A 15,552-nucleotide genomic window follows, 5' to 3' on the forward strand; every position below is an offset into this window, starting at 1 on the left:
TGGAAGGCAGATAAAAGGTAGGTTGGTGTATGGCTGAGAAAGAAAGAATGAAGCAGGGGAACAGGGAGAATATGGGGATTGCCAAGAGAAGGAAAGAGGAAATAGTGTGGGAAAGAGGTATCAAGGAGAAAGTGAGGCACCATCCCATAAGTCCTTGAAGGCTCCCTACCATGTAAGTGGGCTTGAACTAGTGGCAGGCACCATATAACTGAGCCAGTTTTCTTTAGTAGAGGCTGCTGGGGGGCTGCTGTTCTTGTGTTAAGCAAGTGCGGCCATCCCTGCCATAGAGTATGTGCCTCAAGGTGGCCATTTTTTGTAGGGGAATAGATCTGACTTCAGCTTTCCATCTCCTTTCCCCTCCATGCAGTCTCTACCTAGGAAAAGCACAGTCTTTCTCCGCAGTGGGGACTAAAGCTTACATCATTCTCCTCTCCCCCTTTTGATCTGCACAAAAACCATGTGAGGTAGGTTAGGCTGAAAGTCTGTAACTTGGTTGTGTAGCAGCAGCCTCTGGCTAACAGCTTCCCTGGTGGCCCAATCCTTATCTGTCCTGGGGTGAAGCTGAGGGCAGGAAAGAGGAGAGTGACAGGAAAGAGGGGACAGCCATGGCCTTTGAGGAAACACTCCCGGCGGGGCCAGGCCTTGTTGCCTTGTCACAATACAGAGGGGGCGGTGGTTCCCTGGCTATTTTGGTGGACTTCAGAGGCTGTGTGTGCCAGGAAGCCGTCTGTGTGGGCTGTTGATGGGGTGGCAGAGGTCTGTTGCTGCCAGCGGACACAACACATTTCATAAGGCTGCAGTAGAGTGGCAGCCCTTTCTGAGGCCATTTGACAGAGAGGACACAGAGAACCATTGGAGATGTGTCTGTTTCTAAGGTAAGACTGTTTTGATGGTTTGTTCAACATTCCTGGGCCTGCAGTAGGTGGGGACAGGCAAGTCAGCCAATGGGAGGCCAGAGATACTGAATGAGCCATGATGGGCCAATGGTTTATAGCAGGGGTGGCCAACGGTAGCTCTCCAGATGTTTTTTTGCCTACAACTCCCATCAGCCCCAGCCATTGGCCATGCTGGCTGGGGCTGATGGGAGTTGTAGGGAAAAAGCATTTGGAGAGCTACCGTTGGCCACCCCTGGTTTATAGAATGCATGGAGAGCTAATGGGAGAGCTCCATTTGGCCACCACCATAAGATGATGGCTCTTCAGGGCTGCAAACATAAGTCCTTTCCCATTGTTAGATGGGTATAGATATTAATTCATTTAAGAGGAAACTTAGCAATAGTAACTTTATTTAGAGATAAACTGATGCTCTTGACGGATTCACTGTGGGCAAAAATCTCAAGATTTGATGACATAAAATTAAGTGCAGATCAGGAAGTAGAACTGGTGATAGTACAGTAGGCTTATGTTGTGCTGGCAACCGGATTAAGTTGGATCCTTGGCCCTTCTGGCTTATAAAATCTTGCTTGTAGCACAATGACTGTTTTAAAGAACTTTTAAGTTAAACTAACTAGTGGGCTACAGGTGTGAGTTTTTTCCTCATTAGGCTTCAGGTTTTTATATTTTGTTTTAAAATTGGTTGTATTATCTAGTGCTGTTCACTGTATATGAAGAAAGGAGATGTTATAAGTATTTTGATTGGAATGGAGAAATACTGGAGTTTGCTTTTTCAGTGTTCACTGTGACATTGGGTGTTGTACACTTCCGCTATCTGTCTGAATGCAAATTACATTAAGAGGGAAAAGTCAGGCATTAGAGAGGCTACAACGTTTGGATAATGTACTTGTTGGGAAAAGCAGAACAACAAATGAGACTCGGTTATATACATATATATGCAATTGCTTAATTTTTTATTTCAAACAAAATTCTAAGGACTGCAGAACACCTCGGTCTTCTTAAAAATGCTTCCATCACCTTCTTCGATGCTAGTTTTCAACTAAAAATGGTCAGCAAAACACTTTCTCTACGCCTTTTCCTCTAGAGAGACGTCTGAAGCTGCTGTATGGAATGGCATTCAATCTGCTGGCATTTCCAAGGCATCAAAAGAGTCTTGCATCAATGAGATTCTAAACCCACCAGTGGGGCTTTGGGTTAGAGATCTGAACGACACGGTCCCCAGGGGCTCTTTGTCCTTAATGTGCAAATAGAAGCCTTCTCCGGATGCTGAACTGCATTTTAAGATACCCTTCCACTGCAGAGGATTTCTCCTTTGGAGAAGCAATGAGGAAGCCAAGCAAACGTCCGATCATTTCTCTCTCTTGCACGTATCCTTGAGCATAATTTTAATCAACTGCACCGTTATAGGTTCTGCTGAGCTTGCTGAATGTGTCATCTAAGCTATGTGTAGAAATAGGCTTGCGGTAAAGAGGATTGGAAGCCTTAAAAAGAGAGAAAGGTACATCATATAAGCAAAGTACCATCACAATGAAGGCTAACTATACACATGCAAGCCAGCAGAAGTTACTCAATGCTTCTAAAATCAATAGAATTTAAAGGAACAAAACAATTCATTATGGCAGGATGGTGGCCCTCCCAAAGACCTTATAGTCCCCTTCCTTTTCTAGTCTACCATCAAAGACCTTATAGTCCCCTTCCTTTTCTAGTCTACCATCAAAGACCTTATAGTCCCCTTCCTTTTCTAGTCTACCATCAAAGAACTTATAGTCCCCTTCCTTTTCTAGTCTACCATCAAAGACCTTATAGTCCCCTTCCTTTTCTAGTCTACCATCAAAGACCTTATAGTCCCCTTCCTTTTCTAGTCTACCATCAAAGACCTTATAGTCCCCTTCCTTTTCTAGTCTACCATCAAAGACCTTATAGTCCCCTTCCTTTTCTAGTCTACCATCAAAGATCTTATAGTCCCCTTCCTTTTCTAGTCTACCATCAAAGACCTTATAGTCCCCTTCCTTTTCTAGTCTACCATCAAAGACCTTATAGTCCCCTTCCTTTTCTAGTCTACCATCAAAGACCTTATAGTCCCCTTCCTTTTCTAGTCTACCATCAAAGACCTTATAGTCCCCTTCCTTTTCTAGTCTACCATCAAAGACCTTATAGTCCCCTTCCTTTTCTAGTCTACCATCAAAGACCTTATAGTCCCCTTCCTTTTCTAGTCTACCATCAAAGACCTTATAGTCCCCTTCCTTTTCTAGTCTACCATCAATGTTTTAATGTTGTAAGTGGCTCAGAGCCCACTTGCGGTATAGGGCAGGGTATAAATCGAAAAAATTAAATTAAATTAAACCTCTAAAACTTCAGATGTTTCATGATAGTTACATTAAATGGAACCTGTCACATACTGCAGCTCTTCTACATTTTGTCTAAGATATTGTCAATATAAGAGTATGCAGATGATGAAAAGGGAATGTGTTTTAGACATTAAAACAAACTGAATCCTAAATTAATGGAGTGGACATTCTTACCCTGAAGTAAAAGTAGTAGTCTAGAACATGATGAGAGAGGGTAACACAAGGCAGTGCTCATCATAAAGATTTGTATTTCTTACAGGTTATGATAGGAGGTTCTTGTTAAAAGACATGATCAAGAACAATGCTAGTGTAATACTAGGAAGTTCTCTGGTGGTCCTGGTAGTGGGTCAGTCCTTACTACTGAGAATGTAGCTCCTCTTCCAGGATAGGGCCAGCTCAAACTTGATCCTGGAGGGGAGGGGCTTATCCCCTGGTTCCCCCAGTCTTACTGGCCCTGCCTTAGAAGTAGGATGTGTTGGCTTGAGCTCTGTTGAGCTCAAAGATCCTGGTAAGAAGAAAGAAATTGAGGGGATCAGGGAACCAGACAGGCACCCAAGCCTCTCTGGTATCTCATTCTTTGCTGCAGCAGCCGGCTGCATGGCACCTTTGACACTGAAACCACAGGCTGGTCCCTCAGTGGTCTTGGAGCTTCCTTGGCTCCCACTTTTGCCACCAGCATCCATCCTGGCTGGTTCCTTCACGATCCCACAATTGTGGAGACTCAGAAGTGAGCGGCAGAGTCAGCAGCAGTCTCTGGAGCTGCATCGCCCAGGCACGCTAGCCCAGAAGGCTGAGACCTCATCAATCCCGGTGTAGATGATTTATTCAGAGCTGGTGGAGGTCCAAGGCTAGACCTAGATCCCACACAAAAAGGTGCTGAGACCTCACTTTCTGGTAAAATTCAGATCGGATCTCCGGTGGCAGATGGTCTCAGGGGCAATCCCTGAGAGTCCACCGAGGTTGGTGGTGATGATGGATGCGAGTCCATTGAGATGGGTAGCACATTTCCAAGGTCAGATGACTTGGTTTCCCCCAAAATGGGGTAAAGCATAAACCTCTGAACTGAATACCATCAGGTTGGCACTGATGCAGTTCAAGAACATTCAGAAGGGACATCATGTTTTGGTCCAGATGGACAACACTACAGCCAAAGCTTATGTCCACAAGCATTGGGGGGGGGCACTTGTGTCCAGACTTTACACACGGGCAACTGATCTGTTGGGCAGAGCACATCTTCAGTCCCCAAAAGCTATTCATGCAGTGGTCAGAGCAACTTGGTAGCTGTCTGGCTGAGTTGACAAATAGAAGAGCAAACATAATGGATGCTCAACTGAAAAGTCTACAGGATTGTCAGAAATATAGGACACCGAGAGTGGACCTCTTGGTTATAGAGGACAATCTTCATCTGAAACTATTCATGTCCAGTTTACAAAATCAAAAGGCAGTAGCACAGACCCGCTGGACAAAGATTGGTCAAAGGGTCTTCTGTATGTCTTTCCACTACTTCAGATTATCCAGAAACTGTTCTAGTAGTTTACAGAACAAGGAGCAGAGATCATAGTAATTGCTTCCTTGCTCAGAAGGGTCCAGTTCAGACCTTCTGTAGAAGACTCTTGGAGACTCCTGATGCAGGAGGACCTGCTAGTGCAGGGGGCGGTGTATCATACCCAGCTGCAGATATTCAACCTCACTAACTAGATGTTGAGAGGCAACAACTAGATAGCATTGGTACCACTCAAGGGGTCATACTATGTTAGCACTCCCCACGGAGTCTCTGCCAATAGACTATAAAATGACACTTGGAGGGTCCTTTCAGTCTCGGATGTAGATAAAGGTTAGATCCACTGGCAGAACAATGAGTTACGTGGTGGCCTTTTTAATAGACTGCTCTAGTAAAAGGCCTTAGTTCCACTACCCTGATAAGACAGGTGGTGGCTATTTTAGTCATCAGGGGGACAAAAATGAGGAAGTCCTTGGTCTTACAACCTACAGGTTAAGAAGTTCCTTTAGGGGACAGTATATAGGCCCCACTAGGAAGCTGAATGGGGTATTCTAGGTTCTGTGTAAGAAGCCCTGTGAACCAGTAGCTTCCATAGTCTGAAGGAGCTGATGTATAAAGCAAAATTTCTACTGGGGGGTTTTTGGAGCTGAGGGTCTTGTCCATAGATAAGAAATGATGCATTTTTCGTGTTGACAAGGTTGCATTCAATGTTCCCTCTTAACTCAGTTGGTGTGAGCTGGCTCACAGTTTCCGGCCTCTGGCTCACACGTGCTTGTCTTGGCTCAGGGTGTGTGGCCCCGGAGTGGAATGGTTTGTGCGGTGGCTTGCAGCTTTGGTGTTGGTGGCTCGCAGGGTGGAGTTTTTGCTCACAGGACTCTGCAGCTTAGAGAGAGTATTGGTTGTGTGATGCCCAGCACTGGTGGTTATTCCCTTTTCACAGATCAGAACACACAATTTTACCTTCATTCTGTGATAACCCATTACTTGACAGAATGAAAGAGTGGCTCTGTTTGAATGTTCTTGGGTCCTGTGTCCTGCCCAGACAGAACTAACCCATTCAGATCCACTGAGGCCTTGCTCCTCACCTTTAGGAGAGCGTCTTTAGGAAAGCAGTTCACAGCTTCAACCTTACATTGGTGGTAGAGGGGCTGTATCAGGGAGGCCTATAAAGTTGAAGATTTAGATCCTCCCCAAAGTTTTACAGCTCACCCTTTGAGGGAAGTGGCCACCCTGGCGGCCTGTAGTTCCTTATTTGTAAGGCAGCCACATGGACGTTAATTCATTCCTTTACCAGGCATTACAGGATAGATAAGCTGGCCTCAGCAGAGGTTGCTTTCAGTAGCATGCTAAATCTGCCCTGGGATGCACTGCTTTGTTATGTCCCAGTAGTACGGACTGACCCACTATCAGAACCACCGGAGAACAGAAGATTTGTTTCACTTACCGTGAAGCTTCTTTCTCGGTGGTCCTACCCACCCTCCGATGTGGGGCAGCTTCCAAATATGGATGATTTTCTTAAGATCTATCTAGGTTCAGACAGGTCATTATGCTGTGTTTTCCCCCCTGCAAGTTTCTTCTTCCTGAGAGCAGGGCCCTCTGTTTTTTCTGGGTTCCTTTTAGCGCTCCCCTAATGTAGGTCTTTGACTACGGAGGAAAAGCATCTTTTTTCCTTCCCTGTTTTAAATAGTGGAGATGGGAGGTGAGGCTTGGATATGACTGGGAAACCAGGGGATAAGCCCCTCCCCTCCAGGATCAAGTTTAAGCCGGCCCTGTCCTTGGAGAGGAGGAGCTCCATTCCCAGTAGTAAGGGCTGACCCACTCCAGGACCACCGAAAAAGAAGCTTCACGGTAAGTGAAACAAAGCTTCCGATTCTGTCCTTTATGAATGATGGACAACAGCTGGTAGAAATTAGCCAGTAGTGACAGGCTGAGGAGTAAGTAGCTTTTAAGGAGAGGAAAGGAAGACTGCAGTAAAGTATGCACAACAGACAATTGAAAAGGCTTTGAACATACTAGACAGAACATACTAGACAGATGGCCCATGTAGTTTGCAGCTGAACTGTTCATTCCTTATTAGTCTATGGCATAGGTAATGATGGAGGTATTGCTAGTTGGGCCTGAGTCCACGAGCCCTTCCCTAAACCTAACACCATGGGAAATGATCTGTCTTATCTTTGTGTCTTATTACAGGGGTGTCAAACACGGGAAGGATCCATCCCCCATGCAACTTCCTTCTCCAGCTTCTTTTTCTAGAGCTGCTACTGCAGCTGCACCACAGCTTGCTTTTTCCCAGGTCCCTCTCTTAGCTTTCTGCCTCTTGCCTCCCTCCCTCCCACATGGCTCCCTCAGAGGCTGCTTCCTGCTGGAGAGATACAAAGACAAGCCTCTTTTTCTCTCTTTCTCACACACACACATGCATACAACCTCTGCTTACCAGGGCTGCTCTTCCTCTTTTGAGGAGGAAGGGGGGGGGGAGGAGACACAGAGAGAGAGAGAGCACAAAGTTGGAATCCCATGGAAGCTTTAAGACCAACAATGTTTTAGTCCAAGTATAAGCTTTTGTGTGCAAGAACACTTCTTCAGAAGGAGGGGGAGGAAAGGGATTAGGAATTAGAACACTTGGATTGGTCCTTGGATTGGATTGATCGTTATATCTTGGAGAGTGGAATGATTTCAGATACCAAATGATAATAGCACACATTGGTAATGAGACAGGAAAACTAGATCTCAGTTGAGTCCTGGAGGATGCATTGTCTTAAACATCATTATCAATTGCTGTTCAGCAGTCTCTCTCCCTAATCTCCCTTTGATATTCCTTTGTAAGAGCATTGCTACTCTTAGGTAAGTGATTTTTAATGTCAGACTTATGTCCGTTTATTTTTTGTATCCTCCTGGACAGAATCCTCGACAGAATTGAGACCTAGGTTTCCTGTCTCGTTGCCAGTGTTGGTATCTCCACATCTATTACCCCTCTGCATATCACACCTAATCCAATCAAGCCTGTTTTCATTCAGCCGCTATTGTCATTCAGCATCTGAGATCACCTTTATAAAGTTTATCTCTCCAGTACCTCGTGTGACATTTTATGGCATGTCTGGCCTGGCCCAACAAAGTGACATTTATTTCTGATTCGGCCCTCATAACAAATGAGTTTGACACCTCTATCCTGTAAAGTTAACATTCTGCCAGCCCAATCCTCAACACATTTCTCCTTCCCCGCCTCATAGATTTATCTCATTTCTTCCACTGTGAATCAATGCTCACCATTTCATATCTTGCCCGGGACCGCTCACTTTGGAATCTGGCAAATTCCCGCCGATCATGAATAGTTACAAGCAGCTTCCAAATCGCCAGGAGAATAATACCTAGAAGCACAGTGCTGCCCACCACTGCCAATAAAATCCTCATGGCATCAGGAGAAGTACCACACTCTGGTAAAGAAGAGAAACAGGAGACTATTTAAGAATGTCCTCGTTGTGATGGACTACTAGTACCAAAAACATTGCCTCCACTTGCACCTGCTGGAACGGCCTTGGGTCAGCCATAGCTCTGGCAGAGGTTGTCCTTGAAAGGGCAGCTGCTGTGAGAGCCCTCTCCAGCCCCACCCACCTCACAGGGTGTCTGTTGTGGGGGAGGAAGGGAAAGGAGATTGTGAGCCACTCTGAGACTCTTTGGAGTGGAGGGCGGGATATAAATCCAATATCTTCATCTACCTCACAGGGTGTCTGTTGTGGGGGAGGAAGGTAAAGGAGATTGTGAGCTGCTCTGAGACTCTTCGGAGTGGAGGGCGGGATATAAATCCAATATCTTCATCTACCTCACAGGGTGTCTGTTGTGGGGGAGGAAGGTAAAGGAGATTGTGAGCCACTCTGAGACTCTTCGGAGTGGAGGGCGGGATATAAATCCAATATCTTCATCTTCCTCACAGGGTGTCTGTTGTGGGGGAGGAAGGGAAAGGAGATTGTGAGCCGCTCTGAGACTCTTCGGAGTGGAGGGCGGGATATAAATCCAATATCTTCATCTTCCTCACAGGGTGTCTGTTGTGGGGGAGGAAGGGAAAGGAGATTGTGAGCCGCTCTGAGACTCTTCGGAGTGGAGGGCGGGATATAAATCCAATATCTTCTTCTTCATCTTCATAGGGGTGGAAAGCATGTGCAAATTAACCTGTGTAATTTAATGAGCTTTGCTTGATTCCAAGTTCAGTGTAATTTGAAAACATGAGAACTGAGCTCTTTCAGATTTGTTAGCCAGATGTAAGTATCCAACTGGGAAAAATCTATACTCTACAATGCAGGATTCAATAGCTTATGGAAAATTAGGTATGCATAATCAATTCACAAGCAGAATTTCTAATTCCAGTGTAACTAGAGCTGCTTCCATCCACAGCTGAATGGGGAATCCTATATGTAAGCAGCAGTGAGGTACAGGGATAAGGGTATTGGGCTAAGAGTAGAGAGACCTGGTTTCAAATCCCAGAGCTCAGTGGCTAACCAGGGCTAACTTACCCATTTCACAGGGTTGTAATGAGAAAACAGAAGGGCTTAGAGCCATGTCAGCAGCCCTAAGCTCAGGGGTGTACCCAGGATTTTTAATGTTGTAGAGCTTTTTAAAAATTCAGAGTGGTTTTTAAAAAATTTAGCTTGGGGGGCTTTTTCACCCCCATCCTTAAAAAACCGTGGCTATGCCCCTGAGAGGCCAAGCAGGAGGGGGAGAGAGAGAGAGAGACAGGGTCAGCAGGCCAGGTCTTCCTGCTTCTCACAGCTGACCAGCTGCAAGAAGCACAGAGATCTGCCGTCTCTCGGTCTCTCATCCTGCCCGCTGAGCAGGAGAGGAGAGAGGCAGGGCTAGAGGGCCGGGCCTTCCTGTTCTGGCAGCCAGAGACTTGCCACCTCTTGCTCTCCTGTCCTGCTCGGCCAAGCAGGAAGGGAGAAAGGTGGGGCTGCCCTGAGTTGAGGGGGCCTCAACAAGAAGTCGGGGAGCAGGGCCTCTAGATGCCCCCTGTAGCTACAGGCCTGCCTAAGCTCCTTAGAAGTAAGATGGGATTAAAACGTAAAAAATAGATACACAAACAGGTATTACATATGCAAGTCCTCAACCTGATCCCACAGCTGGAGCTGTGTGTATACAGATCTATTCGAAAACAAAATGTAGAATTTGGGGATAAGAAAAGACTGAATGTATCCTTTCCCCTCATTCTGCCTTCCTGTCCAACATCCGAGTGTTGGGATTTCACCTTGAGTTTAGGGAACGATGCGATTTTTAGTTTATAGTGTCAAGAAATTAGAACTTTAGTCAATTTCTTGTACTTTCATTAAATTAAACACAGGCCTATAAATGGACTGAAGTGACCAATGGGAAATAACTTGATATGGAAGAGTTGGCCAATTGACCTTGAAAACTTTGGATGACAATTCACCAACTATTTGTTTACTGGACCAGGTGCCAAAGCCCCTCAGTTGGTGTGGTGATTTTCACTATACGGAGGAGAGGTTAGACTGCAAATAACCCTCCAGCTTGTCATAAAGTGGCTCCCCCCAAACCATTTGTTGTAACAGGTTCATATCAACATATAATCACTGGTCTGATCTTTGATTGGGCAGAAGGGCCCCTGCCCACTCAAAGCTTAGGCCTTAAAACAGGTAGTTTTATTGTTCTTTGTTGTAGCTTGCTGACACACCTGTCATGAAGTATGATGGGTTAACCTTGAAATGGACCAGGCTCTGCCTGGGAAGATCCTCTCTGGCTAGAGGGGTGTACAGCAGGTTGCCTGATCTCAGCCCAGAAGGTAACATCTGGTAACTCTGAATTAATGTTTTATTATGTAGTTAGAATTTTAAAATGTAACTTGTTTTAATCCTCTCTGCTACGTCCTTTTGAAATATTCTTGTACTCTCTAATAAATAACTTTTGCTTATATGTGGGTGTGATGTGTTTCAAGTGGTACAGTCTAATGTCAGTACCTGACATTAGAGCCAGTTTGGTGTAGTGGTTAAGTGTGCGGACTCTTATCTGGGAGAACCGGGTTTGATTCCCCACTCCTCCACTTGCACCTGCTGGAATGGCCTTGGGTCCGCCATAGCTCTGGCAGAGGTTGTCCTTGAAAGGGCAGCTGCTGTGAGAGCCCTCTCCAGCCCCACCCACCTCACAGGGTGTCTGTTGTGGGGGAGGAAGGTAAAGGAGATTGTGAGCCGCTCTGAGACTCTTCGGAGTGGAGGGCGGGATATAAATCCAATATCTTCTTCTACCTCACAGGGTGTCTGTTGTGGGGGAGGAAGGGAAAGGAGATTGTGAGCCGCTCTGAGACTCTTCGGAGTGGAGGGCGGGATATAAATCCAATATCTTCTTCTTCTTCTACCTTAGACCTTAAGTTTCCACCTACTTGACTGAATGAAGACGGAGGTTCTGCGGCTTGGGGAGGGGGTTTGGGACCTGGAGTCCAGGCATCCAGCTCTTGACGGGGCACCACTGGCACTGGCACCATCCATCAATAATTTGGATGTAACTCTGGATGCCTCCTTATCAATGGAAGCCCATAGTCATGCTTGTCGCCAGGCGTTTCCTCCTTTGCCAAGCTCAGCAACTGGCTCCTTTCCTAGCCATTGTAATCCATGCAACAGTCACCTCCAGACTAGATTACTGAAACTCGGTCTATGCTGGCCTACCCTTGAGACTGACCTGAAAACTCTAACTGATCCGGAACATGGCAGTGCGAGCCCTGATAGGAATGTCACGGATTACACATATTCAACCTGTGCTGCACCAGCTACACCGGCTTCCAGTGAAGTACTGAGTCAGGTTCAAGGTTCTGGTATTGACCTTTAAGGCTTGAGTTGTCTGGGACCAACATATCTGCAGGACATCTCCTCTGGTACGTCCTTGGGAGAGCTTTGTGCTCTATTGACAAAAACCTGCTGGAGATCCCTGACCCGAGGGATGCCTGGCTGTCTTGGACTTTTTAGGTCCTGGCTCCAACCTGGTGGAACTCTGTCAAATGCCACCAGGGCCCTGCAAGATCTTAAGCAATTCTGCAGGGCCTGTAATGTCAAGTCCATATAAAACTCTGGTCAAGTCTGTATCTAACTTTGGCTCAGGGGAAAGGCATCCTGGGTAAAGCCAAACTGTATTCCATTGCTGCTAGCTTGAACTCTCCTTTCCCCCCTCCTTCTCTTTGTTATGTAGTCATGCTTTGAAATGGGAATATGTGAACGTTTTATCTGAGCCTTCTCAGGCCTAGCTCAGGGGGAGGCTGGAGCCGGCAATGCTCAAGGCCAAAGTAGGCCTGAGAACGAAATGGTAACATCAATGTGTGAATGTGCCCTGCATAGTCCTCCCTCCCTAAAGAATCCCTTTGAAGTGTACCTTATATGATTGCATTCTACTGTATGATCTTTAGCCTTTCAATACTAACCTAGCCGAGAACAACAGTATCAATAAACTAATTATTTTGTTTCAACAAACGACTCGTTATTGAATCTGCCGACTTGACATGTAAGGCAGAGATGTTCTGCCAGGCTTTTGGTTGAGGGCAAAACCAGGTTTTTTATTGTCTGGCACCCTTCTCCCCTGCTCCCCCCATATATTCTGTTTTTGAGTTCCCTTTTCCTGCCCTCCAAATGGCCAGGTAGTCCAGAATTGGGACAGAAAATTTATAGGATATCACCTTGGATCTTTTTTATTCTGGTTCTTTTAGTTTTTATCAAATTGTATACTGAATTTTAATGTTTGTATATTGGTTTTATGGCATTATGCCCCCTTGTACATCACCCAGAGCCTGAAGTAATCCGGGATAGGGTGATTAACAAATTAATAATAATAATAATAAATATTGAAACTCATTCTATACGTGACCTACCTTGCAGGGCTGACTTTCTTAATTAATTCCCAGTAAGGTTAGAAGCTTACCCTTTGGCTTCTGACTGTGTGGGTAGTTCAAGGGGCTGGTGGCAGACTACCAACTGGGACGTGTGGATGCACACCCCAGGATTTTGTGTCATTCTGTGCTCTGCCTGTACATACCAAGAATCCCCTAAACTGGAGATTATTTATTTATTTATTTTATGATTTATATCCCGCCCTTCCCAGCAAGTGGCTCAGGGTGGCAGAATTCTGGAATATGTGCACAGGAAAAGCCTCTAACTGGACTGGGATTCATTTTTATCTTGCACAACAGTCCTCTGTTGAATCAGATCCATAACACACAACTTCTCTGGAAGCCTCCTCCAAACTGCTTTGAGTCCCAAGAGATGTCTGCAGGTTACTAGCCACTATTGCAATATGTGGACCGTTTTATTTCAAAGAAGTGCTGCATTTCATGAGAACACTGATATATCATGTGCTGGCACTCCACAGCCATCTCCAACCAGCCTGCAGAGGCAAAATGGAGAACAGCAATTGGGACTGCAATTTAAAAAATAACAAGGAAAAAAAAACTTGTGTTGTGAAGCTTATTTGGCATCACGAGAACCTGTTTCTCATGCTGTGGTTTCTGCTGGCAAGTAACCACTGATGAGGCATGCTTGAAGCAGCCTAGAGTATGAATTCTTCCAGGAGCAGAAACAGAGGTTTCTGATCTTTTCTGGTATCTGGCTTAAAATACTCCTCCACAGCTGTTTAACACAAGCATCAGATAGAAGCTTTCAGTGACAAATATTCAGGATTGGACCATGTCCAAAGGTTAGAACTGTTCAGAATAGTTGAGTGGCTTTGACTTCATCTTTGTTTTTAATTACCTAGATCCTTTTCACTCAGTTCAGTTTTGTTTAAGCCTGATCAGCGTATGGAATAATGAAAGGATCCCAAGTCCCTCCTATATTAGTACACCTTTCTCTTCTGGCAACAGTGTTTGCACCAAAGACAAACTCCTGACCTCACCCCATTTCATAAGACCCTTCTGATCTCTGTAGCTGCCCCTTGCTCCGCCTTCAGCCTTTATCTCTCCATTCTCCATTTATTTAAAACATATGCATGTCATCTGCCCACCCAGCTTAAGAGTCCCCAGAGTGGCTAACAAATTATTAAAAACACCATTTAAAATATAGGTAAATAATGTAATGACTAAAGGGTGGGAGGCAGGTGAAGCATATGGGCCGGGACATTTGAGGTGGCACCAAGGCTGGGACTGATGCCGGGCGAGAGGGCGCCTGCAAGGAGAGGCCGTTCTGGCCCTCAAGCCGCGGTGGGGGTAGGGAGCGGATGGCTCTCTGCCAGACAGGGCAGGGTAGGGTAGGCTGGCGCACACAAGTGGAGGTCCCGGCTGCAGTCCGGGGCTGGGGATCAGTAATGTTCGCCTGCAGGGGTTTTCTGGCCTGGCCGGCCCCCCTAGCGAGGAAGGGAGCTGCGCTTGGGCAGCCTCGGCTCGCCCTCCCTCGGGAAGAAATCTGAATTGGAGGTCTTGTAGCCCCAGAAGTCAGCTGCGACTTGGTGGCACTTTCCACCTGCCCCCCCCTTGTCCCACTGGGCTTGCCTAGTTGGATCATGTTATGGCAGGAGACCATGTGGCATGTATTTAAACCTCTGAGTGGCTCCCCACCAGGGCTGCTGGAAGAGGGGTGGAAAGGGATCACCTTGGAGCAACTAAGGGGAGGGGGGAGGATGTATGGCAGCGAGCTGGCAGCTTTCCTCCTCAGCAGTGGTGGGAAAGAAGGCCATGGAGGTTGGGGCCGCTATGTGCCCCCTGAAAAAATTCAGGGCCCCCCAATTCTTCAAATCCGGACTACAGGGCTGATCCACAGTATTTCAATGTCCAGAGAATGTCCATTCCTTCTCCCTTCTTGTTCAATCCTGTGTGGTATCCAAATTCCTTACAAATCCTGGCTCCAAATGTGATGTTCCCTTATGTGCCCCTCAACTTGAGCTCATTGAGCTAGCTCCTATTGGAAATTTGATCAAGTGGCCTTAGTTGACGTCAAAAAGAAAAATTGAGCAGATTGGCTCTTCGAGGAAGCGTATGCGAAACATGATCCAAGTTGACGGGCACGGGAGGAGTACATCAAAATAAGTAATAATAACACAATCAAGAACAACTAAAATCAGAATAAAATCAGTTACAGCATTAAGCTCAGAATCTAATCAGCACTTTACATACCATATGAGAGCCAGTTTAGTATAGTGATTAAGTGTGCGGACTCTTATCTGGGAGAACCGGGTTTGATTCCCCACTCCTCCACTTGCACCTGCTGGAATGGCCTTGGGTCAGCCAAAGCTCTGGCAGAGGTTGTCCTTGAAAGGGCAGCTGCTGTGAGAGCCCTCTCCAGCCCCACCCACCTCACAGGGTGTCTGTTGTGGGGGAGGAAGGTAAAGGAGATTGTGAGCCGCTCTGAGACTCCAGCCTTGAAAGGGCAGCTGCTGTGAGAGCCCTCTCCAGCCCCACCCACCTCACAGGGTGTCTGTTGTGGGGGAGGAAGGTAAAGGAGATTGTGAGTCGCTCTGAGACTCTGAAATTCAGAGTGGAGGGTGGAGGGTGGGATATAAATCCAATAGCTTCTTCTTCTTCATATATTGTTACATAACCCACTGGCCCACATCAGAAAGAAAGAAAGAAAGAAAGAAAGAAAGAAAGAAAGAAAGAAAGAAAGAAAGAAAGAAAGAAAGAAAGAAAGAAAGAAAGAAAGAAAGAAAGAAAGAAAGAAAGAAAGAAAGAAAGAAAGAAAGAAAGAAAGAAAGAAAGAAAGAAAGAGTCAGCAGAGTCATAAAGAGTCAGCTATCATCATTATAAAGGTAGAGTCAGCTATCATCATTATAAGCACCTCCCCTCCGGGTTCAAGTTTGTCAGCCCTGCAGTCGGAGAGGAGGAGCTATGATCCCAGGAGTC

General features: G+C 46.0%; 1 protein-coding gene across 1 annotated transcript in view; it reads right to left on the reverse strand.

Annotated features, from left to right (window-relative positions):
* Positions 1–1,825: 1,825 nt before the first annotated feature.
* Positions 1,826–15,552, reverse strand: part of ITGB5 (integrin subunit beta 5) — a 175,563-nt gene continuing 161,836 nt past the window's right edge. The window contains exons 13-14 of the mRNA XM_060261692.1: positions 8,007–8,173; positions 1,826–2,374 (exon numbers count right to left, since the gene is read on the reverse strand). Of these exons, the coding sequence (XP_060117675.1) occupies positions 2,279–2,374; positions 8,007–8,173 (263 nt within the window). The 3' untranslated portion in view covers positions 1,826–2,278. The remainder of the gene's footprint in view (positions 2,375–8,006; positions 8,174–15,552) is intronic.

The sequence above is a fragment of the Heteronotia binoei genome, chromosome 21, assembly GCF_032191835.1.
Source record: "Heteronotia binoei isolate CCM8104 ecotype False Entrance Well chromosome 21, APGP_CSIRO_Hbin_v1, whole genome shotgun sequence".
Classification (NCBI taxonomy): Eukaryota; Metazoa; Chordata; class Lepidosauria; order Squamata; family Gekkonidae; genus Heteronotia; species Heteronotia binoei.